Raw genomic sequence first — 23,577 nt, 5'->3', positions numbered from 1 at the left:
TTAAAACACATTGTTCTTTAATTAAATTTTTCGCTTGATTAAAAATTTACGATGGTCTAAAACCAAGAGTCTATATAAATTTTCGCTGTTTTGGGTTCCACAGGTTAAAAAAGAATGTGTGTGAATCAGTGCCGGCGTGTGGTACCAGTTTCCCTGGTTTTATGATTGGAAGCAATCCTAAGAAAATAGGCAAGATCGCTAGAAAGAAGAAAGTATGCTTCACTGAAGGCAGAAACTGCTGTGCTAAAAGAGTGTTCATCAAGGTGAAGAGATGTGAAGGCGATTTCCTTGTGTATCAGCTGCCTGCGCCGCCTTCTGGACGTTATCGTTACTGTGGCCAGAAAAGTAAGCAATTAAACCATTTTATAAACTCTATGTATCCAAAAATTTTGTGACTCTTACTATTAGACGCCATCTCAGATATCGCTACAACCTTGCAGTTGATGAATTTAGTCGGGGGAATAACTTCCAGTTTTGGCAAATCTTCGTTGAAGCTCTCCAAGAGGTCCTTAATTATTTTATCCAATCAAAAACTAGCGCGAGCTCTCACGAGTACTTCGAAAGCCGTCGCGCGTATAAATATATACGTCATGTTGCCTAGCAACTTGGGACGAAAACTGCGGGCTCAGTCACTTCTCAGAGAAGTGATGTTGCCCTTAACTGGAACTTGTTCCCCCAACTGAATTGCTAATCCACGATAACAGTCAATAATCGACTTTCATACAGACAGCTGGAAAGTAGAGAATTAATTGCAAAGTATTTAAAGTGCTAGAAAATAACCCAGGAACTTCTTTTGATAGTTAGCCCTAGAAAGGAAATCGGGGGAATATTGACTTAACCCTTATGTTACATCTACTGAAAGAAGTTAGAAAAAACAAGATAATTTCCTTTTTTATTTCAATTTCTATAATATAATCAATTCATTCAAGTCCAAATAAACCAAAGTTAACAATTCAGAGTTTATCCCTGTACTTAAAGATTCCCTAACAAAAAAGGAATAAAAGTGCTTCGCCTACTCATGGATTAATGTATGGTAATATTTTCCATTAGAAATTAAATTTTTATCCTACTAATAGGAATATTTAGTTTTAAGAATCACCCTGACTCAGGGTTTCCATAATGTATCGAAATCCTAGCTTTCTATAAACTACTAATTCAAACTACTCTATTTCTTTTTGTTAGAAAAAGAAAAGCCTACCAAAGGTATGTCAAAATGAGTAGTTTGTTAGTTTAGAGAAATTTTTGCCTGAAACGGTTCTTCCTCGGATTGTTAAGATTGTTTTTCAGATTTCCAGCAGTCTCGTAACACTTGTGCTGTGTCCTGTGTACATGCAGTGTCCTGTGGCCAGTGCGCTGTGTGCATGCAGTGTTCATTGCCCAGTGCCCAGTGTTCTGTTTTCTGTTTCCCTGTGTCGCGTGTTTGTGTTCAGCGATCCTGTCTCCAGTGTCCTGTGCCCTATGTCCTCTATCTGGCAGTGTCCGTGGGCCCCGTGTCTCATATCCCGTGTCCCGTGTCTCATTTCCGTGTTCTGTTTTTCATTTTTTGCCTTCTGTATTCTTGCATGCATACCACGTTAATCTCATAACTGTTATGTTACAAACGTAACGTGACACTCCAAGTATCCAAATTCTCTCCCCTGAAAGATTAGAATTTTTTTCCAGGGTCAGTGGCGGATCCATGCCTTCAGGTAGGTGGGGGCCTGTTTTTCCAGACCCTGAAATATGGGGTAAGCTTGCTCTCGAAAATACATATTCTCTAAGGTGGACGCCCGGGCCCCCTTGGTCCCTCCCTTAGATCCACCACTGAGGATGGATTACCAAAGATAGAATAAGTGCATTGTGCATAGGTATATAGAAAACAAATACTGGAATTATCAGCGGGAAATGAGTTGTGGCTACCCTTTTTACATCTGTCTAGCCTAAATCTGCCTCTTTATTTCTTTTATTTCAGCCCCACCCACTTCTCCTCCAGTTCTTCCCACCACTTCCCCTGTGAATACTGGCGAAGACAAGGATCACCCTGGCAAGTCATGTAAAAATATAAAAGAAGAAAATCCTCAGGGTGGGTCAGGATTGTACTGGATTAAACTAGCAGGAGGAAGCGCTTTCCAGGTCTATTGTGACCAACAAACTGACGGCGGAGGCTGGACACTAGTTTATAGTTACACCTTCACAAACTACCCGTAAGTTGCACTGAGAGTCTAGCTTTAAGCCACGCCAGGGTACACGTTTTTAAGTTTTAGTTTTGGTGTGAACAGAATTTTAGTTGACTCGCGAGTAGGTGCTAAACTTAATAAAACAACCACAAGCCATTATCATAACAAGGTCACAATATACAAGTCAGTTAAAAGCTACCCTACAGTTGGTTTCAAAAAATTTAACAAGGTAAGGTCAAAAGCCAAGCTAACAAAGCAAATACTATAGTTTCCGTGTAATATATAGATAAGAAAAACAGTCAGTGTAGCTATAAGTAGTTAGCTCAGAGAAATTTCACTCTTATCAGGACGGGACTTTTTGAGGTAAAAACGTGTCTTTAAAAAGAGACGTTTCAAATAGTTTCACTTTTCTTCATATATATAAAAAAAATATATAAATGTTGTTTACAGTGGTCATGCACTTAGCTTCTTCAGGCTGTTAGTTACATTCATGATGACGGATTGTTGTTGAAACGTTGCTTTTTAAAGACATTTTTTAACCTCCAAAAAATCCCGTCAAGCCAAAAATATTATTTTTTATAGTAATTTTTTTTTACAATAAAATTATTTTTTATCGGCTTGACGGGACTTTTTGGAGGTTAAAAAATGTATTTTAGTTGTAATTTATAATGAAAGGTAAAAATGTTTCGTCTAGGCGTCGTAGTAACGTTTTGTTTTGGCTATTATTTTTAATTTTACTTCATTAGGAATTTTGTACACGGAAGTAATGCGGTCACGCCTCGACCTTCGTGGCCAGCAAATGGAGATATTCCTGAGTCAACGACGACACCTTTGAGTGAGACAGAGTGGGGAGCCATGAAATTCGACTTGTGGAAACAAATCGGACCTGAATTCATGGTCAAATCCAACATCAACCACTGGATCGCGTGTACTGATGGAACGGGAAGCTTGGTAGAGTACAGAGCTGGCACGCTGAACTGCCGAGTGGTCAAGAACATCGCCTCTGTCTGCCAGAATGTCGCCCCTGACGAGATACGCGTGCTGACTAAAGAATCGTCTGCCAATTATGGTCCTCATCTGTACAACTCAAAGAGTCCGACCTGGTTGAAGACCTATTACTACTGGGAAAGCTCAACTCAGTCCGGAAACTGGCCAACACATGACCCCTGCGGGCAAAATGCTTTGAACCATGTCAAGAACGTGCCCAGCCCCCATGGGAACATTTTCATTCGTTAAGTCTTGATGTAGCCCGTCATTATTATTAGAGGGCGTTTTACAATGATAAATCTAAGGGTTCAATTTTAAGGTATTTTCAGAAGGGATGTGTAGTGAAAGTTAGCTGTAAACAAATGATGCATTAAGAAAAATAAAATACATCTGGTGTGGAGATAAATTTGTTCGTGTTTTATTGAAGTCCATTTGTACTGTTTTAAACTTTCTCTTTCAATTACAGCTACACATTGGTATTAAAGATCTAGCGATCGACCCTTGGAATTTAACTTTTATATTAATCAATTGGGATGAAACTAAACTGACTGGTACGAAATGGTTGAAGATTCTTTATTCCTACCAAACACCTTAACGTTTGAGTAGAGAGCAAAGTTGACAAGCTTGTTACCTATCAACAACATGATGCTACAATTTAGAAAACCTTGTTAAAAATGTGTTGAACTGATTTTCTGAGTGTAAGGAGAGTGGTGCGCGCATTTTAGCCACCGTAGCTGTAGATCCATGTGTTAGCTGGAATCCACTCATTAAAAGCAAACCTGTAAGCGAGAGAGCCTCCAGGACGAACAGAGACCTGGAGAAAAAAAAACACACAAAAACAAATAATCACTTTAATTAATATCAGAGTATTTAGCACTGCTGTGCTAATTGTGGACACTGTAAATAAGAACAGAAATTTGTTAAAAATCCCAATCGGCAGGAGGCTGACCAGCTAGCTATTAACAAAGCGTGGAGGAGTTGAATTTAATTCGGGACCACTGAACACAAAATCTAGTGGCAGGGAGGTGGATTTGAAGCCGGGTCCTCCGGATAACAAGTCCGGCGCCCTAACCATCAGGCCACGCCCGCCTCCTACAAACGAACAAACAAACAAACAAACATTTATCTGATGAATAGTTTTTTTTTAATTTTTTTTTTTTTTTTTTTGCCAAAATAAAAAAAAATCCCCCCCCCTTTTCCACAAAAAAAAAAAAAAAAAAAAACAAAACAAACCCCCCCCCCCCTTTTTCCCCCCTTTGTGCCGGCTTAATTATTTTTTTGGAGTTTTGATTGGTTTACTGGTTTTTTTTTTTTCTTTGTTATTGGCTGGAGTAAATAATTTGGTTTTGGTTTTACGACACTCAATTGAAACCTGCTCTATTACAAAATGGGGCACTTCTTTACTAACGTTCCATTTTATGTTTCTGTCCCATTGAATCAGCGATTTGTAGAAAACTTTCAGTCACTGCTATTCGAAAACTTGAAATATCACGAAGAGATGTTAGGATAACACCAACATTTGTTGGTCTGTTGAATTAAACTAACGTTTTAATTATAAAACAGTTCGAATTTTAATAGCAGCATTTTGTATTATAAAGTACAGGGCACACGGCGAATTCATTTCCTAGAATTCATCAGCAAGGAACCGAAATAGCGGCCTAGTAACCAACAAATTAGCATTTTTCTTGTTACTGGCAAATTTATTTGTATATAATACTCAGTCTCAGAAGAACATGTATACATTCAGTTTTATAGCAAGGTCTCTGCCAAGGTTTACCAAGTGACCATACCACTAAAAATGAGACCCATACTCTGGGTGGTCTGAAGGCCAAGTTCCGCTCTTTCAATAGGGGGGAGTTGTGGTTGGGGTGGGGGAGTGGAGGGCAGGGGAGGGGAAGGGGAGGGATCAATTCTGTTTCCGGGATTGAGAAAGTTCCGAAAGTAACAATACCCGAAGGAAGTGCTCCCTATCCAAGTTGCGGCCCGCTGACAAGAGAGTCAGCGATAAGACAAGGCCGCTAAAGAATATCTGGATATTTAGAATTTATCTTACCTCTGCTAACTTCCAATCGTCGAATATTCCATTCTCATTCCGCTTAATTCCCACTTTTGTCAAAGAGCCAACAGCATTTTCCACCAAAATAAATTCATCAGTGCTGAAAAATATGGTTTACAATTTGAAGGTGCAACCTAAACTGCACAAATCATCTCCTGAACGAAGCACTGGATCAAAACCAAAACATCCGTAGAGGTTTATATTCTTTTTTGTCTAGAATACATGAAAAGAATAGCTTTGTATAGGATTAAGAGTTAAGATTGTATCATATTTGGATTTATATATCAACAGTTTTCCATCGAAAAGCACCTTATCCGTGGATTGATATAGTTTACACCTAATTGCAATAACGTTGTCATAGAAAAAAGTAAAAAAGAAAAAAGTTAAATAGGAATTAATTAGCTTAGTTTCATAACTGGTAGCAATAACAGAAATTTCACGAGTTTTATCTGCACTTTTGAAGTCCACATTTTTATGGTATAACAAGATTAATTGATTTATTCATATTTTGAAGCATTTTGAGGCCATTTGTATGAATAAATTTCATGCATGCGCTTAATTAATTCCTTTTTGACTTTTTCCTTTTTACTATTTTCTATGACAACCTTATTGCAATTAGGTGTATTCCTTGATTATCAAAAAAGTAAATTGGAATATTCTTACTCTCCACGTTCAAACAGGTTGCCAGACTTGGTTAATTCCACAGCTGAGGTGTTTCCTTTCTTGCCAAAGATTTGTATAAAGACGTCAGCATCGGTCCCAGCCCACAGCTCATCAGCAGTTGTCACGGCCACGCGATATAAAGCTGTTAAAACAACTGAATTGTAAATGAACGTTCAAAAATATTCTTCATTCAAGAAAATTGTAACAAGAAATGACACCCACGTAAAAGACGCAATCATTCCCTAATTTTGATTCTAATCGCGTTTTAGCTTTTCTAGTTCCGGTTTTAATTAAAGTTTGCTTTTGAAATTTGTATCTTCTTGCAAAGGAGAGTGAATTTTAAAACTTTAGCATCATTTCATTTTAATAATTTGGGAAGAAACGTATGTAAAATGGTTTGCTGTGTGAGGCACCACCTGGCCTGTTTTGAAATTGCAGTAGAATCATTACTGTTCTTATATTAGGAGAAGTAACGATCTACACCCACCAAAGCCCAAACACAACATGGGAGAGAAAACTTTTAAGTACCCGCTTATGTTAAAAGTGTCCCGTCCTTACAAATTTTAAAAGTATGATAATTAGGCATTTTTATTTGTAAATTTTTATTTTTTAGAGTTTGTTTTCTTTAGCTTTAGTTTTAATGCTTTCAAAAGTTGTTATAAAATTTTGTTTAAATTTAAAAAACATGGATACCAGCCTCGTTGCTGAATGGGCCACTCCCTGGTAAAATAAAGTTCCTTACCTTATATTTCAAAAGCGTTGCCCAAATTTACTTGTAAATTTTTCCTTTTTTTAAAATTACTTTATTAATACATGTTTGTAGATTTCAGTGTATTTATATTAATGGTACGGTTCCATTTAATATTTTACAACAAACGCATGTGATTACAAAAGAATTTGGTTGGTTGCAATATTATTTTAACAGCTGCTGATTGAGGGCAGCGGAATAATAAATACAAAAATATAAACACGTGGCAAGACATCTTAACGCCTCGTGGTGGTTGCTTAGTTTGATCTTATTCTGAAAAATATAACAAACAAAACGCTCTTAAATTGAACTCTTTCATGTAAACTGAACGATGAAATCTGTTTAAGCTTTACCTTGCTTTCTTACTCGCAATTTTACTCAATGTAGACATTTAAATATGAGAATTTAAACCATTGACTGCTCTTTATTACATCTACCTCCTACTTTGTTTATATGCAACGCACTTTAAGGGGGCTATCCCAAGTTTTCTCCCAGAATATTCACTAAAACTACAATATATATTTTTTTTTAGAAAATATACAATGTGCCGGCACAGGAAATTTAGATAACAAAGCCGTTAACTCTATATCCTTGTTACCTGTCGAGCTGCTTCGCTTGGTTTCTGTCTCAGCAATTCCCCCCGTGTTTTCATTGCCAGACGTGCTTCTAACGAAACATAACAAAACCACAATAAAACTGCACCATTTTAAGCAATAAGTGACGAACATTTTGCCCACGCAAAGCCTTCACTGACAGATCAGCATAAAAACACTGAATTAAACTACAAGCCTGCTTTGTTCTCTAGTCTGCGCTCGTGAATTCTAATTTATTCACAGACACTCCCCATCATGGTAATTGCTCACGTATATGTTATGTAGAGATAGGATGTGATATTTGCATTTCATAAATTGATCACTTTTTATTATTTGCTTTGTAGATGACTTTATCGACATTATTCTGAATCGACTTTAAAAGCGCACGTCGGAAAACAATAAACTCTGTATAACCTTAAGCGCACACACTTTTTTTTTCATTGTATTGATTGGTAGTTAGTATATAATCTTTTATTAGGAAAAAAAAACACCTAAAATCAAATCAAGTATATATCAAACTGAGTTTTGTCCAAGCCTGGTTTTCACTAGCGACGCAAGCAGAGGCGCAAGCAGAAGCGCAAACACGCAAAAGGGACAAATTTTGATCCTTGTGCTTGTGCTTGCCGCAAGCACAAGAACACTGAGCATAAAACTGCAATGCGCTTATGCTTTGCTTGAGTGGAAGCCGTTTTCACGGTAAAATAAGAGCTGTTATCCTTGCGCTTGTGCTTAGTCAAAACCAGGCTTCATTGTAAAACTCAAATCAGAGATTAAACCTTATTCTCTCATGCAATGTTAGACCAACGCGGGTACTGCTATGCTCTTAAAAATAATTATAGTTTATTAAATGGGGAAAAATATGTCTAACTGATGTGTGTTTAAGCGCAGAAATGAACTATTAGGAGGGAATGAAGAAAAAATAAAGTCGAGCAAGGCACCGATGGGATTTAAACCCATGACCTCCTGTTTACTAGACAGGCGCTCTAACCAACTGAGCTACGGCGCCCTGATGGGCAATATTGTATGAGTAGTTCGTATAGTGTGATCGTCCGGGTGAGAGTAGTTCTGAGAAGAACTGTTGTTGGTGACTGACGTTTCGACAACCTGAGCGGAAGTCATCTTCAGAGTCAAGTGAAAAGTTGTTGTCAGTCGATGATGTTATAAGTCTGGTCCGTTGAAGCTGATTGGTCAGTTAAGCCGTGATGTTATTGGCTGTAAGACTCGTGTAAAGTTTGTCATCAGTAATAGACCATTTGCATTATGACGTAAAAGCGCAAAGACTTCTGGTAGTTGTAGTTAGGTTCGCGGGAAAACACCATTTCTGGCTTATGATTGGCTAAGGGCAGCCAAGCGTGAAGGTGGACATCCAGGACTTTTAATTTGATCAGAAGTTTGAGCTGCGAAGTTTACGCTCTTAATACTTGTCGCTTCGAAATTTGTTTATACATTTATTTTTTCAGTTACCTGTCATAAATATAGAAAACAGGATGATAGCTTTGGAATGAAAATTGACTGAGTTCTGTGTTTTAACCAAGACAGACAAATGTTGTTCGTGTTCAAGTAAGTTTAATATGTACGTTGTGTGGCGGAGTTGACTTGGTAGAAATTCATTCATCGCGGCCGACAACTTCTCTTCGTAAATAATTTTAGCCTAATATCACACTGGAAACAGATTGCTTGAAAGGACGAGTAGAGGATATAACTAAATTTGTGTGGAATCAAGTGAAAGCAAGGCAAGCCATTGACTTTGTTCTTAATCTATTTTAGTCCTTATTTTCAGACGTTCAACAAACGATCGCTTCCATCGATCGCAGGTGAATTAAGTAATTCTTCACTGAAAAGCTTAGAAAATTTGCCATTTATCATGATTGCTCGACGGGACGGTCAGTTTAATTTATTTTTACAGTGAGACAGAGAAACGAGTCAAATAATTTTCCTCGTTCAATCGAGCTTCATCGATGAATCATGAAGGGTCAATCATAAAGGATTTTCAAGCTGATCAATCAAAACTTCTGCAGGTGAATACAGATTATTTTGTTTTTATCTTAAAATTGTATTTTTTCGTCAAATTAAAACTGTAATTGCAATATTCTTTAACAAAGAATTTTTTTTGTTTTTGTACTGGAAATGTCAACTCGTCCAGTAGCAGTTGTGGTTTCAATCCGAGCGAGGGCCGTGCGAGCAAATATAATTTTATTTCCATAGTCTTGTTGATGAATGATTAATTACTTGTGCGACTCGAAAAGTGAGCCTCATGTACTGTGCTCCCCTATGTTTAGAAAGGGTAAAATATTGCGTCTTCCTATATTATTTGAAAATACCTGGCAAGCAAAAGTTTTAGGAATTTAAATAAACAACCGCGCGACTGAGACTTAAAGGAAACACTCGTTGAAACTTCACTACAAAACGCAACCCAGCAAATATACAATTTCTTGCATAACTTTTTTTCATTTTAACGGACTTGGTTTTAAACTGAGAGGTTGCTTTTTGCCCTTTAAATGAAGCCACAGGGACGTCTTCTTCGGTGAGAGTAATTTTCTTTACCTCCACCACGATTTTCTTGAACAAGCGGGCTTGATGACGATTCAAAATTTCCCGCGAACCTAACTACAACTACCAGAAGTCTTTGCGCTTTTACGTCATAATGCAAATGGTCTATTGGTCAGTTTCGATCCGTCTATTGTTAGTCTAATTAAGTCGTTCTGTTCCGTCTATTGTTAGTCAAATTAAGTCGTTCTGTTGGCGGTTCGTTTGTCGCTTCTCTTTACGTCGTGAATAAGTCGTTTGTAAGGTGCCGGTAGTTGTTGACATCTGTTGATAGGCGTCTGTTCTAAGTTTGTGTACCAGCTTTCCAGAGTCAGTCGTTGAAAATAGTTAGTACTGTAGGTTAAGCATTCAGCAGAGTCCCAGTCGATTTTGTGTTTAGTAAGTCGGTGGTGTTCAGAAATGTGATTCAGAAATGTATTTGACTAACAATAGACGGAACAGAACGACTTAATTAGACTAACAATAGACGGATCGAAACTGACCAATTACTGATGACAAACTTTACACGAGTCTTACAGCCAATAACATCACGGCTTAACTGACCAATCAGCTTCAACGGACCAGACTTATAACATCATCGACTGACAACAACTTTTCACTTGACTCTGAAGATGACTTCCGCTCAGGTTGTCGAAACGTCAGTCACCAACAACAGTTCTTCTCAGAACTACTCTCACCCGGACGATCACACTATACGAACTACTGATACTCCTGGGTTCAAACCATTTACTTTAATATTGTATGAATTATTTTATTCAAGCACTGCAAAAGACTCCGAGATATCGATTAGATCTCGGAAAGGCTTTTTCCTACATAAAACTGCCGGAAATCTCCTTTTTTACCTTTTTACATTTTTAATATTCTGTAATAAAAAATGACAGAGTTTAGACCAGTTAATTAAGTCTGCACTCATAGAGTCTGCCGTTCTCGTTAGGGGCACAGTGACAGACCCGTAAGAGACTTCATGGTTGAAGTGACAAACGTGCACGGTGCTAGCGTATAAGCGCACGAGGGAAGAATTTTCATCGATCTTGTATCCGCTCTGTAACGTACTGTTTATCTTAAGGCCAATGACCTCTTGGATACATCACAGGTACCCCAAGCTTCTTGGGTAACCCGTGGATATATCCACAGGTCAAACTCTTAATGTTTAACAAACAATGCCCGTACAGCTAGCCTAACACCCTTAAATACGCCAGGGGAAAACAGGTACCCGTTATATCTACATTTATTCGCGCTTTCATAATTGTGTAAGGCCTGTTGGTCTAGTGGCATGATTCTCGCTTTGGGTGCGAGAGGTCCCGGGTTCGACTCCCGGACAGGCCCTGCTATGAAAATATTTTCTATGTTGCAATAAATTTTGACGTTCATTAATTATTTTTGCCTTGAATAATGACAATTTTAAATCAGGTTTTCTTTACATCCTTGCAGTAGAACATTAATTTTACCCTAACTAATTTAACCAGTTCCCGGAGTTAGGGTTTCAATACATTTGTGAAGATCCAACCTTTCCTATAGAACCCAAACAGGCTTAAACCCATGTAGTAACTCTCTTAATTCCTAGCCCCCGGGTGGGGGATAGGGCCGGAACACATGCAGTAAAATCAAGAGTTACGTACTCTTATATAGATAGGTGGTTTTCACTGTCACGCAACTGTCACGCCGCGAAACTGATAAATCCAAAATTAATGAGTCAAAAAGTCAATAATCCTACAGGTTGTAGAAAACTACTATATAAACTAGTTGTCCAAGTCTCAGGTCTGCACGTTATTCCGTACTCGAGTTATCCGTCAAAATGTTTTGCGCAAATTAAGAGGGCACAGTATGGAACCGCCATGTTGGAGTCCAACTACTTGGATTCCAACATGGCCGCCGGAAATCAATAAAAACATCTAGCAATAAATTCTGCTACAAAAAGTGGAAAGATCACCCTCATGAACAAGTAAACATTCACGTAAACACTTCTCGCAAACCTCAACTGTCCAGATGCAGATTGTTAAAAATCGCAAGATGCGGCATTTTTTAACGAAAACATGAGTACGTGACAGCCTTCTGGCGGCCATCTTTGATCTCATCTTTGATGGTGAATGCTATCGAGCTGAAAACCTTCAATAAATTATATATTGACGACGTCTTATAGCCAGTGAAGGATACAAATTCAGGGTTATTGCGATTTTGGGTTTTAGAATTTTGATGACGTCACGTGAACACCAAGAATTAATAAGTAATTAAAAATTCATCAAAAATCAAATGCAATTTCCGTACAAAAGTCAACATTTTCTTTCAACTTATTGCGCAACATTTTTTGCATTTTATGTTGTTTGGTACGTATAACCACCCGTATGGTAACATGCTCAAACTGAACTCATGTCTTCTTTGCGCTACATGGAAAGGTTTAATAATTAAATTTTTTCACTAACACTTCAGCAGTTGTTTCCGTAGTGTAGTGGTTATCACGTCCGCCTCACACGCGGAAGGTCGCCGGTTCGAGCCCGGCCGGAAACATTTTTTTTCTTTTTTTTTTCTTTTTTTCTCTTTTTTCCTCTGACTGCTTTTATGGCTTTTCATGATTGCCATATTTTTTTCATGAACTGTTTAGGTTTTTTTTTTCAATCACCATCCACTGATTTCTCCAAGGATCGAATATGTCAGGGTCGGCCAGGGGGGTAAGTGGTATACCAGTATACCGAAAAAGCATGTACCGAGTATACCCAAAATTTCCCCTCAAAATCATGCAAATTACCAAAATTTGGAATAGCACGGTCTACTTTATATCCATAAAAAGCCCAATTTTAGGTAAAATACATAATACCCAGTTAAAAATGCCCCTGTATACCGTATACCTAAAAACCCTGATAAGTGGACTTAAAACCTTTTCAGACTGATTATTTTTTAGACAAAAATGGTTCACAGGGCTACAGAACACAATGCTATATTAAGGAACATATTTGATATGCTATTTATTAAGCACAAATATAGCCAACAAAAGTTTTCTCTACAGAAAATAATGTGACTTTCGTGGTAACAGCTCCTTGGACAACTTCGAATCGAACTTATCAATTTAACTTTGCTATAATGTTCAAACAACGGATTTTTAAACTTCGTCTAATAAATACAAAAAAAAATGAACAATAAATTCTCAGCCCTATTTCCTCTAAAGCGAAGGAAATATATGTGTCGAAGCATGAAGCCGCCATTTTGAAAACGCGTCGCCGAGAAGACCCTGGGGAGAGGTTGCCGTGCCAGATACAGTTTTAACGATCGTCAAAGCCATTTTTAAAGCTTGATCAGCATTAAAATAATCTGACGCCATATCATTCCACAGATGTAAACAAACATAGAGCGACGAAACCGAAGAGAAATTGGAACTGTATTTGGAAAGCGAAATGGCCGACGCCGTGTTTTTTTATTTGGACAACCGCTGGATAGTTTTTCCCTTCATTGCATCTTTGTTCCAGTGAATTTCTCTTTTCTTTATTTGCTTTCTAGCTTTTATCGACTACGAAAACATACACGTCACGTGGGATAATGACGTCGCATCTTGTGACAATAACATCATGATGTCAAAACAGTCGTCATCTTGAATTAAATTTTTTGTCCAAACTGAATATTGCTCAAAATCAATAATATTGTGCAAAATAGCCAAAAAAGAGAAAATAATTGCATTTTAAGTTTATTTTTATTAACAGGAGCCTGTTATTAATAAAAACACAAACATTACAAATTTGGAGAAACACGTCTGTCAATCAAGGGCACTTAGACTAACTTTGCAAGTTAGTCTAAAATTAATCTTGGAAAAAGTAGTTGTGTCGGGAATTTGACGTTACCATGGAAACAGCATTATGACAGCCGATATAGTTTATTATGTTTCGCTCCAAACTGGGTTTCACCACTGAGTTTGCTCTAGCAAGGGAAAGTGATAATCAATGTCCCTTCTCTCCCTGATATATCGTCGGTGTCCTGAACTTCCATTTAATCCTGCCATACGGTACGCGCCAGCAAAATTTAAATTAGCCAATCAGAGGTCGGTTGCGGGGAAAAACTGAGTTTTCCTACGTCACTAACGTTTAACGCTCTCTCATTGGTTGTGGTGAACGAGAAAAAACAGAGAAATTACATGAAGTGAGGCGCGAAAAATGTTCAACATGACTCGAAGTCGAAGCGCTGGTTTCTGTTGTCGTTCTCTTTTTTTGAGTTCACAGTCTTTCTCAACGAATTGCAGCGACTGATTTTAATTTAGTGTGCGATGCTGTTCGTGTCTGACTTGCTTGAATGGCGATCGCTGGGTGAGATTCATGTTGCTTTCAGTTGGAGACTCCGACGCTATGGTCGATTGGACTCGACATCGAGGAAGCTGTCTGCAGACCAAAATACATTTTAACGAGGAAGTTTGATCCCCTGGTTATGTACGCCGCTCTAACCAGCGTTGGGTAGAGTGCTACTGTGGAGATTTTCAATTCGCAGCTGTAGTTCAGGACATGGATAGTAAAATGACATGCTGAAGTCTGGATTTTTAAGGTTTAGGGCCTTCGCTAGATTTGGATGCCTTTCAAACCGTTGTAGCATTTCGGGTAGACTGGCCTTGTCAGGTAGAAACTGTAGTGTAGAAGCTTTGTTTTATGTGATTTGTAAAGGTGGTATCTTGAGTGTATTAAATTATTACGGAATTACAAAACGGGGAGTCTGTTTTGTTTTTGTGAATATAAACTTATATGTATTTACCGGTATATATTGAAATCTTAACTTTTATAGGAAATGATAAATCTTTTAAAGTAAAATTTACTAAATTAAACTTTTTAAATTTACTTTTCAATTGTTGAATTTCAACTAGAGTCAGGCTTCTCCAATTTAAGGATTGTAATAATTTTAATGTGAACTGCTATGTTAGTTGTCTCATTTCATTTGGCAAGAGCATTTAATTTTGTTTTGGACTAAAAGATTCATTCTCATTAAATACTAGGATGTCCTTATTAAGGGACTGTTAAATTTAAGTATATAAAATTAATATCACTTCAATTTTAATACAAGGATTGTCTATAATAATTTAAATTTTGTCTGTCAGGGTTTGTTTTGTTTGTTTCTATTTTTAGGATTATATTTTCAGGCGTGTTAAGACCCTAATGCAAAACCACCTTGTGTAAATCCAAATTTTTTAAAATAAGAATAGCCTTGCCATTATCCTTGTAAAGGATGTAATCCAGCTGCAAAAAAGCTTAAATTAATGATTTCAGAAATGGTAGTTCTGTAAGTTGGTGGTGGCTACTATATGAGTTTCATTTCATTTCATCAATATCTATATGAATTTAGAAACCCTTTTGTGAAGATCTGTTAACAATGATTGATTCTGAGATTTAATGTGCCAATATTTTGGTGGTTTTCTTGGTAACAGATTATGAGCACTTCAGTCCTACTTTATCAGAAACAGGTGCAATATTTTGGAGTTGTATTAAACTGATTAGCACTGTTAAAACACTGCTGATCACTGAATTTTATCTTAGTTGAAAAAGCAAAAAGCTGTCTTTGCTATTGCACAGACCCTGTTTCCTTATCCTCTTACCTTAGGAGAATCTGATTAGGGCCAGTTTTCTCCGCCACCTTATTTCCCCAGTGACCTCAAAACTGGATTTAACTGGTTTTGACTGATACTGACATTGGCTGCCTAATCGTAGTAGGTGACTTTATAATTATAGCATATAATAAAAGTTGTGAATCTTTCTGTAGAAGTTAGTTTTATATTTCAAAATAAAATGTATTTATTTTCACTTCATTTTTTCTTCAGTTGTCCCGCTTGCTATAGAGTTATTGTAACTGCTTTTTCACGCAGAATTTGTACATCGTTTGAAGTCGTTTATTTGTAGATCGATATGTTCAGGGATGGACATTTTCGTGATTTCTAACGGACGAGCAGCGGCTGAAAAATGACAATAACAAAACAAAAAACAGTGCCGCTAAAATTGAGCTGCCGGGCAGCCGACGACGCGCTTTCCAACAAACTTTTTCGCTGAGTTTTTTTAACGTTTTGGGATGCAAGTCATCAAATGAAACTCAATATCAGTTAGACTAGTTCCAAAGCGGCAGGAAAAACGTTTGTGTTGGGCTTTATTTTTATTAACTTTGGAAAAATACACGGCTTTCGAGCCCCATCGAGTGGAGAAAAACAATGGCAAATCAACATATGCTTCGTTTAGTCGACAGTGAAGTGTCACTTCATGTTTGAATCGATGACGTAGGAAAACTCAGTTTTGCCCGCCGCTCATATTGCGGGCTCAACCTCCGTATGGCAGGATGATTTTACCCGTTTTTTTTTTATCTGGCTTATGTGGAAAATATTTAGGTCGAAAAAAAAAATAAAGCAAAATATATATATCTTCTTACTATTATTCATAAAAACTTTCTTTTAAATTGAGTTTTATAAGAGAAAAAAAATTATCAGTGTTTCCGGCCGGGCTCGAACCGGCGACCTTCCGCGTGTTAGGCGGACGTGATAACCACTACACTACGGAAACAACCGTTGTATGACAAGTATTTATTTTTATAGAAATAGTCTTGTCCTTGGGGCCCTTGAGAATACCACATGGTATTTGTGACCAATGATACTGTAATCTTTCATTCAGGCCATAATGGCGGACAAGAAGGGTTGCTGCGATGGTGGTAAAAAGAATTGGATTTTGCGATTTGCACCATTTGCTTGCAAATTGAAGCAAAACAGTTTGCTTCCAGCCTTCGTAGGAGTGCAATTTTTATTTGTATCAGGACATTGTAAGGTAAGTAAAGTTTTGGATTCGAACTGTCGATCAGCTGTGACTGAGCCGTGAGATTCATGTTCGCCGGCTGCCGGATTATAATTTATGAGATATGCCTTTTATGCTTGTTCTTGTGGAAATATAACATATAAGGCTTCATTTACCCGTCGTAGTTTTGTTGTTGTTAATCACAAAAAAGGTTGTTTTTGAGAACTGAGACTTGTGACTTTAATTTATTTGTACTCACTTTGTTCATGATTTCATGATGTGCAATTAGCTATACTTAATCTCAAAGCTTCAGGTTGATTGCTGGTTTTTTTTTTCATTTTAGTCTAAAAAAGACTACTATTAAAATATAAAATGATGTTTTATGGGCAAGTCTCTTGAATCAGCTTGCAGCTTGGCACTGAGACACAGAGTGAAGGCAGCTATTTATAAACCTCACAAAGGAAATGCATGGATATCTCGGGTGTACTAGTGCAGGGCAGAGATCCTGGCAAGATTTCCGCAGAGTACCCTACATTAATTATGCATACAATTTTGTAACTCTCGTTCTGTTCATGACTGCCGTTCGTGTGTGAAGGATTATAATATGGAATATTTGTATGCATAATTAATGTAGGGTGCTCTGCGGAAATCTTTCCGAGATCCCAACCTAATAAAGAAAAAATCCAAATCATTCTAGGGGTGTAGAAGGTATCCGGTCACTTCGTTCCAAAGTGACTTCATTCCATGTCAGGTTGTTCCACAAAATAGTCAGGTCGTTTTACACTATATAGACAGATCATGTCAGAAAGAAATATTTTATAGTTAGAAATAGTTCGAAAAAATGTCAAACTAGTGAGAATATTAATGCTCCACTTTGCCTCATTATTTTCCGTGCTGGAAATTTGTGCGCACGTTTCGTAGTGTGAAGTTTGTTTATGTTCCTGTTCGGGTTTTACCCATCTGCAGCCGCAACTGAATGCTTCTAACTTCATCGATCAAAACAGAAAAACGATAAGAAAATAAGACGTCTTTTTATAAGTGAGGAAACATTTACGCTGGAACACTTTCAAACTTAGGCATGATGAGGCTGTTCTAATAGAGACATAGTCATCGAACGGGGCCGACGCATTTCACGTCCCACTGTCTCAAGCTTGCACGCATTACAAAAAAAAAAAAACAGCAACAAGGCGCAGGGAGTTCTTTTTTACATTTTCATCGAGCAAAAATATTTTCTTAACATTTTCGTCATTTCAAAAGTAAAACGATCTTACAATTCTTTGAAACATTCTGATGTGGAACAAAGTGACCTTGGAATGAAGTGACCGTAAAAGTATAATGAATTTCAGCAAATTTTAGCTGATTCTCGAAATCTCAAACTAGTGTCTCAGATCTTCAAGCTCATATAAAAGTAAAACTTGAATCTCGAATTTTGCAATTTAAGTTTCGAAATCCTGCAAGCCAAGCAAAACTTTAATGTGAATAAACTGTCATAAAACCAAAGCAAAACAGAAAAAACATGACATAATGCCTTATAATGCTTGTAAAATTGCTGTTCTGATTCATCTTGCAATAAGAGCAGTCAGAAATCAGAGCATTGTAAAAGTCTCCCGCTCGGATATTTTTAAACCCAACGTCTTGGTTTTGAAGTTTAAAACAAGGGTCCCTACATCTCGGCGAGTCTCGGATTTTACCATTCTACACCCTTCAAGCTATGGTTAGATTTAAACTAGGCCAATATAGGTTTATTTATAAACAAACTGAAGCCACTTACAACCTACCTTATTGTTACTTAATTATTTTCGCGGGAACTTAATTTCGCGAAAATGGAACGGGCATATTTCGCAGGACCTAATTTTTGTGATTTGGTAAAAAAATACGTAATTAGCATAAAAAATACAATAGAAAACGTTTAAAATAAATTTCCGTGGGTCTTTAATTTCGCGATTTTTAGAAAATCGCGAAAATTAAGTCCGCGAAAATAAGTAACAAGGTAGTGAATATCAAAAATCTAAGTCATTAGCAGAGTCATAAGCTTGATGGAGTTAAAAGAATCAGAACATTTCCATTTGCTTCCGATTCCACTTATGACTCCATCACTTATGATCCAGTGAACACCAAATAATTTTTGTCCAGGCCACAAGCAGAGGCAATCACTATGCTTACTCTTAGGCCCTCTAAGTACTTTCTTTCTGCTTGCAACTCAGGCTATTAATTTAGTTTTCAATGGATGATTAGTGACAGAGTCAAGCTGAAACGGAAACCCTACTTACGACTCCATCAGTTTGTTTTTACCAGATTGTAGCGCTTTATGCTTCTGCTTACGACTCTGCCTATATTGCTAGGGAACTGAAAATATTATCAACCTTTAGGGGTAAATAAATAATGCAAACTTGGTGATCTCCCAAATTGTATCTCTGCTGTTGTCTGAGTTATTAATAACACCCTAACTTAAAGGGGCTATGTCACACAATTTTAGGCAATTTCGGCACTGACCAGCTGGTTGTAGAATTAAATGAAATATCACAACAACAGCTTAAAACTTTAGAAGAACTCAAAAGAAACACAGAAAGGCCAAAGAGGGGCATGGATGGGCAAAATTCACGAAGATTAAAACGGATTGCGTTCGGGTAAACTTGAAAAATGTCGGCCCCACTTTTTTCAAGTTTATCTCAATTTGTATGAAAGTGTCATTTACAATGTTCGAAAATCATCCTTGTTTGTTATGTGACCGTGATTTTGACAATAAAAGACTTTTGCTCTGCCAAATTGAAGTTTAGAGCTCTTAAATAATGAAAGTAAATAAAATTACCTAATCTACTGTGACATAGCCCCTTTAATTAAAAAGAATTGTTTAACATGACACAAGCATGGGACTAAGACAAAATCTGAGTCCCCGACGAGAATCAAACCCATGGCCTCCCAGACACCGGTTGGGTGTTATAACCAACTGAGCTACATGTCATGTTGAACAATTCTTCTTCATTACTTATCACCGAGCTTAAAATTTACCATCTTTATTATTTACTAAACACCCTAACTTGTTGTTAATTGCTTACATTGTATCCATGGATGTATCAAGTATGAATTGTTAACTAAGGTATACCATTCCATTTTTTGAGGTCTTGCTTTTCGAAACTTCATCCAACTAATGAACATATTATTGCAAGGGACACATTTGGCTATTAAAAATACATTTTCACTACTGGAAATGCATAGTTGCTTGACATGATTGTATTTTTATATCACAAAGTCATTTGTTTCTAGGGAAACTGTTGAGGTGCACTGGCCAGCTTCTGTTTTTTTTGCTGGCATGTGTGCTCCAACAAATGATTAAAGCCCAAAACGTCAGCCCTCTAACTTTGCTACAGCAGTTTGTTTACCTACATGCATGTATATTTAAGTCAATAATTAATAAAGTGTTTCACTCAATTGAGTTTTCTTGCATCTGTGTATACAAGTTGCATTGGAACCTTGATGTAATGAGCAATATTCACTGAATATTCTTTGTCTCAGTAGTGGTAAACATAAATGAAAACGAACCCAGATATTACAAAACCTTGTTATGGCGAACATATTTTGCCAGTCCCTTGGCCCTTTATAATATTGAGGTTCCACTGTTAGTAGTAGACCTTTCAATAGCATGCAAACCCCCAAAACGGCAAAACCATTTTACACTGCCTTTAGTATTTATTATTTAATTAATATTAAATTAAAGTGGCCATCGAATTTTCATATTTTTATTTTTGTTTTGTTTCTATTTTCAATGATTTTTTTAGATTCATATTTCGCTATTTTATATTATTTTAAAATTACTCTGTAAATAGACAACCAAAAATAAGTCGTATTTGTAATGTATGCTCAAACTTAAGTCAAAAATGCCATTGTAAATATTTAAGGAATAGAGAAATAAAATTATTATTTCAAATTAAAGTGGCCATAATAAAGATGTGGTTCAATGATGTATTTGCCAAGTGCCTATTCAGGTCCGAATTCCAATGTACAAACAAAGTTGCAAGTTATCTGATTTTGGAATATTTAGTGAGGTACCAGATATATTCTGGAAGTTTATCACTAGTAAATAATAATGTACGCCAAGCGGACCTATAACTGCTATGCCGTTCTCATGGCTCGTGAAGCAATTGATAGCTATATATGGCGATTATACTCGTTAAGAGAGACAACACTGAGACAAAACAGTTCATCTTTTTCTCCGAACTTCCGTTACAAAAATCTTCTTTACAACAGTGGAGACTGCATTCATTTAATTCTAAACCCTTGCACGTCAGTTGATTGGAGCATTCAGAAGAAGTCTCACATCCCCGCACGAAAACCTCTCCGTTCCCGCTGGCGTACAGCTTGGCACAGTTATCAAGATATGATGCACAAGTGCCCTTCTTGACGTTTTTCTCGCAATCTTCCCAGGAGACTTGACTTGTACATGAGTAGCACTCCAAAGCGTGACCTGAAAGTAAGCAATAAATGATAGCTCGCAATGCTGTCCACGCTCGCACGCACGCACCCACGCGCGCACGCGTGCAGAGTAATGGTGGATTTCCACTGACGCGTAATTTTTTACGTGCGTAAAAAAATTAGAGACAATGTATGAACGGCTTGCGTACACGTTTACGCAGGTCGTTCATACATTGTCTCTAATTTTTTTCACGCACGTAAAAATGTACGCGTCAGTGAAAATCCACCATAAGAGACAAGTTCAGCAGTCACGCACCTTATTTGGTAAACTGATCTCGACATCATTGTTTATTGATTTCGATAAGGTATGCACCATTAAATTTGTGAGAGGGGGTGGGCAATTGCGAAAAAAATCTTGCACAAGAAAAATAGGAGAAAAAAAAACCGTTCACAAGTAAGCACGGGGAAAATTGGTAAAAGAATGGGGAAAAGATTCTTGCAAATTCCAATGCTGAAAAAAATTCTTACTCAATGAACCCCCCCCCCCCCCCCCTCTTAAAATTAAATCGACGGCCCTAATGGACATGGTAGCATTGCAATATGAAAAGACGATTTTCATCGCGAGTGTGGAAGCACCAACGGCAGATCTGGAGAAGACAGAGGCTAACAGAGCTTATGACCATGAATGTTTCCTGGCTCCCTGCTCTGTTAGCAGTTTCCTTCCTTCCTACCCTATCAAATTCAAACATCTTAAGACTGATTCTTCTTCCTGATCATGGTTATTATGTTAGTGCCGAAAATTTAATTTTGGTACTACACCAAAAAATCCCATTCCCGAGTAAGTGCCGTGAGATAGATGGGCTTATAGACCCTTATAAGCTTATAAGCTTATTTTATTTTTTTTAATTATTATCTTTTTTAGTCCCAAAAAACGTGTACGTACAAGCTTACGTGAGTTATAAACGGAAAATGTATATTGAGCTTTGACTATCCCGCGCTTCGAAATAATTATTGTCGCAAATAATATCAGCATTCAGAAACGATAATTTACCTTATTATTTTACTAGCTCCGTGAGCGGTCAAGATGAAACGAATCCCGTGCTCTTATTGGCTACCCGAGCGGTCAAGATGGAGCCATCTTGACCGCTCGGGATCGCCCGCTGTGTTCCCGCGAGCGAAAAAACTTTTTAGTTCCGTCGTCGCTACTTTAAAAAGCTTTTCCGTCGTAAATTTGAGCTATGAAAGTATTTTCCGAAGCAACACAAGTATTTTCTGTCTGTTTCTAGCGAAATGGACTCCGATAACAAAGAAATAGGTATTGAAGTGAAATAATGAGAACAAACAAATTAATCAACAAATGCTAACGAGTTTCGTGAATTTTATTTGCCACAACAACCACCTAATACAAAAATTAAAACGCAAAGCGACTTGAAGACATGTTTTGCGTGTTTATGGACCGAGACTTCGTCTCGGTCCATAAACATGCAAAAAAAGAACTTGGCCAATATCCTGCCATCTTGACCGAACAAGCTTGGTCAATAACCCATATATATTTACGATATTGACGGCTTACGCATTCAGCCATGAAACAGGGAAGCAATATTCATTGTGATTCAGTTATGAGCATTAGATATATAGAGTCATCAAACATTCTCTTTTGAACTTACCCATGTGAAGAACGACCAGCAGAAATGGAACAATTAGAGCAGGATTCATGTTTGCCGCGAGCAATGATGCCGGCTAAGGGGCAAAGCTAAAAAAAATATAACTGTGATGAATGCAAGCTGGCGGAAGATTCATCAAAAATGCAACATAAACTACTTGAAAAAATTAAAGCTACTTACGCTTGCTTTTGATAATATCCTTACTGTTTCCCACTACCTAAAGCCTGGAAACACTTTGTCTTTGCGGCAAAATTGTTGCAGTGTACACAAAAGGTAATCTTTTGATTTCAGAAACGCAACCTTCTACTATGTTACGACGCACAACGAACAATAACATGAACATAAATCGGCTTATTAAGGTTTATTAGGTTCATTAATACCTTTGTACTATTGTGTTCAGATCATTACTCCCTGACGCGCATTTGTTTTGTTAGCTCAGGGGCAGTTAGACATTCAGTTGGGCATTCAAGTATAAAACATGCAAGCAATCCATTCAGACGCGAACATTGATATTCGAACAATGGTTAATGGCAAACCTTTTATCAGGTTATCTGTTGTTTAAAAAAAAACCCTCCAACTAAAGGCTTAGTTTTGTTTGTTTGTCTTTTTTTTTCCTTGCTTTGTTTGAGCAGCAAATCAGCGGTAGAAGTTAATTTATAAGTAAAACAAGACAGATTACGGGGAAGGAGCATGCAAAAAATATTTTCTGGTGCCCATCGCTAACCAGTGTGGCTTTAGCGGGCCATTAACTGGCAGGTGGAAAACTACGAAACTACTCCCTTACATTGCATTCAAAACAGCTGAGCTCAGCGCAATATTAATATTAAGAGCAACTGAAGGCCACTCCTGATTGCCTTGACCAATCCACGTGATATTTATGTTGTCGTTGGGAGGGCTGAGGAGAGTGGTCGAGGGAAACATGCATGCGCATGCTCCACCGGAAGGATTCTATGGAAACAGACAGACAGACAGACACAGACAGACAGACAGACAGACAGACAGACAGACAGACAGACAGAGAC

The 23,577-nt window shown here is 37.5% G+C and overlaps 3 protein-coding genes and 4 non-coding genes across 9 annotated transcripts in view; 3 read left to right on the top strand and 4 right to left on the bottom strand.

Moving 5' to 3' along the window:
- LOC144653685 (uncharacterized) overlaps positions 1 to 3,514 on the top strand; it is a 70,659-nt gene extending 67,145 nt beyond the window's left edge. For both annotated transcript variants that reach the window (XM_078513746.1, XM_078513745.1), the window contains exons 4-7: positions 104 to 345; positions 1,183 to 1,203; positions 1,952 to 2,183; positions 2,903 to 3,514. In XM_078513746.1, coding sequence (XP_078369872.1) covers positions 104 to 345; positions 1,183 to 1,203; positions 1,952 to 2,183; positions 2,903 to 3,392 — 985 coding nt within the window. In that variant the 3' untranslated portion in view covers positions 3,393 to 3,514. The remainder of the gene's footprint in view (positions 1 to 103; positions 346 to 1,182; positions 1,204 to 1,951; positions 2,184 to 2,902) is intronic.
- Positions 3,515 to 3,540: 26 nt separating this feature from the next.
- Positions 3,541 to 7,454, bottom strand: LOC144653691 (phospholipase C-like). Its single transcript, XM_078513753.1, has 4 exons — positions 7,209 to 7,454; positions 5,863 to 6,004; positions 5,197 to 5,299; positions 3,541 to 3,957 (listed from the first exon to the last, which is right to left on the bottom strand). The coding sequence occupies exons 1-4, from the start codon at positions 7,336 to 7,338 to the stop codon at positions 3,865 to 3,867; spliced, it is 468 nt and encodes a 155-aa protein (XP_078369879.1). The 5' UTR covers positions 7,339 to 7,454; the 3' UTR covers positions 3,541 to 3,864.
- A 681-nt stretch (positions 7,455 to 8,135) lies between these two features.
- On the bottom strand, positions 8,136 to 8,209 carry Trnat-agu (transfer RNA threonine (anticodon AGU)). Its single transcript has one exon. It is a non-coding gene; the product is annotated as a tRNA-Thr (tRNA).
- A 2,795-nt stretch (positions 8,210 to 11,004) lies between these two features.
- On the top strand, positions 11,005 to 11,076 carry Trnap-ugg (transfer RNA proline (anticodon UGG)). The gene has a single exon. It is a non-coding gene; the product is annotated as a tRNA-Pro (tRNA).
- Positions 11,077 to 12,182: 1,106 nt separating this feature from the next.
- On the top strand, positions 12,183 to 12,255 carry Trnav-cac (transfer RNA valine (anticodon CAC)). Its single transcript has one exon. It is a non-coding gene; the product is annotated as a tRNA-Val (tRNA).
- Positions 12,256 to 16,183: 3,928 nt separating this feature from the next.
- On the bottom strand, positions 16,184 to 16,256 carry Trnav-aac (transfer RNA valine (anticodon AAC)). The gene has a single exon. It is a non-coding gene; the product is annotated as a tRNA-Val (tRNA).
- A 4,054-nt stretch (positions 16,257 to 20,310) lies between these two features.
- LOC144653680 (prostate stem cell antigen-like) lies at positions 20,311 to 23,556 on the bottom strand. 2 transcript variants are annotated; one of them, XM_078513735.1, is made up of 3 exons: positions 22,736 to 23,556; positions 22,559 to 22,644; positions 20,311 to 20,943 (listed from the first exon to the last, which is right to left on the bottom strand). In XM_078513735.1, exons 2-3 carry the CDS (start codon positions 22,605 to 22,607, stop codon positions 20,603 to 20,605), a joined length of 390 nt encoding a protein of 129 aa, XP_078369861.1. In that variant the 5' UTR covers positions 22,608 to 22,644; positions 22,736 to 23,556; the 3' UTR covers positions 20,311 to 20,602. The 2 variants fall into 2 exon arrangements, with proteins under 2 accessions (XP_078369861.1, XP_078369860.1); XM_078513734.1 differs by having other exon boundaries at positions 22,559 to 23,556.
- Between the last annotated feature and the right edge of the window lie 21 nt (positions 23,557 to 23,577).

Source organism: Oculina patagonica, chromosome 5, assembly GCF_052425735.1.
Source record: "Oculina patagonica isolate OP01 chromosome 5, crgOcupat, whole genome shotgun sequence".
In the NCBI taxonomy this organism is placed as follows: Eukaryota; Metazoa; Cnidaria; class Anthozoa; order Scleractinia; family Oculinidae; genus Oculina; species Oculina patagonica.
This window is presented reverse-complemented; position numbering and strand designations above follow the sequence as displayed.

Bases quoted from the DNA above. Each gene is read 5' to 3' on its own strand.
- LOC144653691 (XM_078513753.1), bottom strand. From the start codon at position 7,338: ATGTTCGTCACTTATTGCTTAAAATGGTGCAGTTTTATTGTGGTTTTG. The intron at 6,005-7,208 runs GTAACAAGGATA...TTGTTTTAACAG, and splicing joins CAAGCGAAGCAGCTCGACAG to CTTTATATCGCGTGGCCGTG. The intron at 3,958-5,196 runs GTAAGATAAATT...TTTTTTCTCCAG, and splicing joins ACGATTGGAAGTTAGCAGAG to GTCTCTGTTCGTCCTGGAGG.
- LOC144653680 (XM_078513734.1), bottom strand. From the start codon at position 22,607: ATGAATCCTGCTCTAATTGTTCCATTTCTGCTGGTCGTTCTTCACATG. The intron at 20,944-22,558 runs GTAAGTTCAAAA...GCTTACTTTCAG, and splicing joins GCTGGTCGTTCTTCACATGG to GTCACGCTTTGGAGTGCTAC.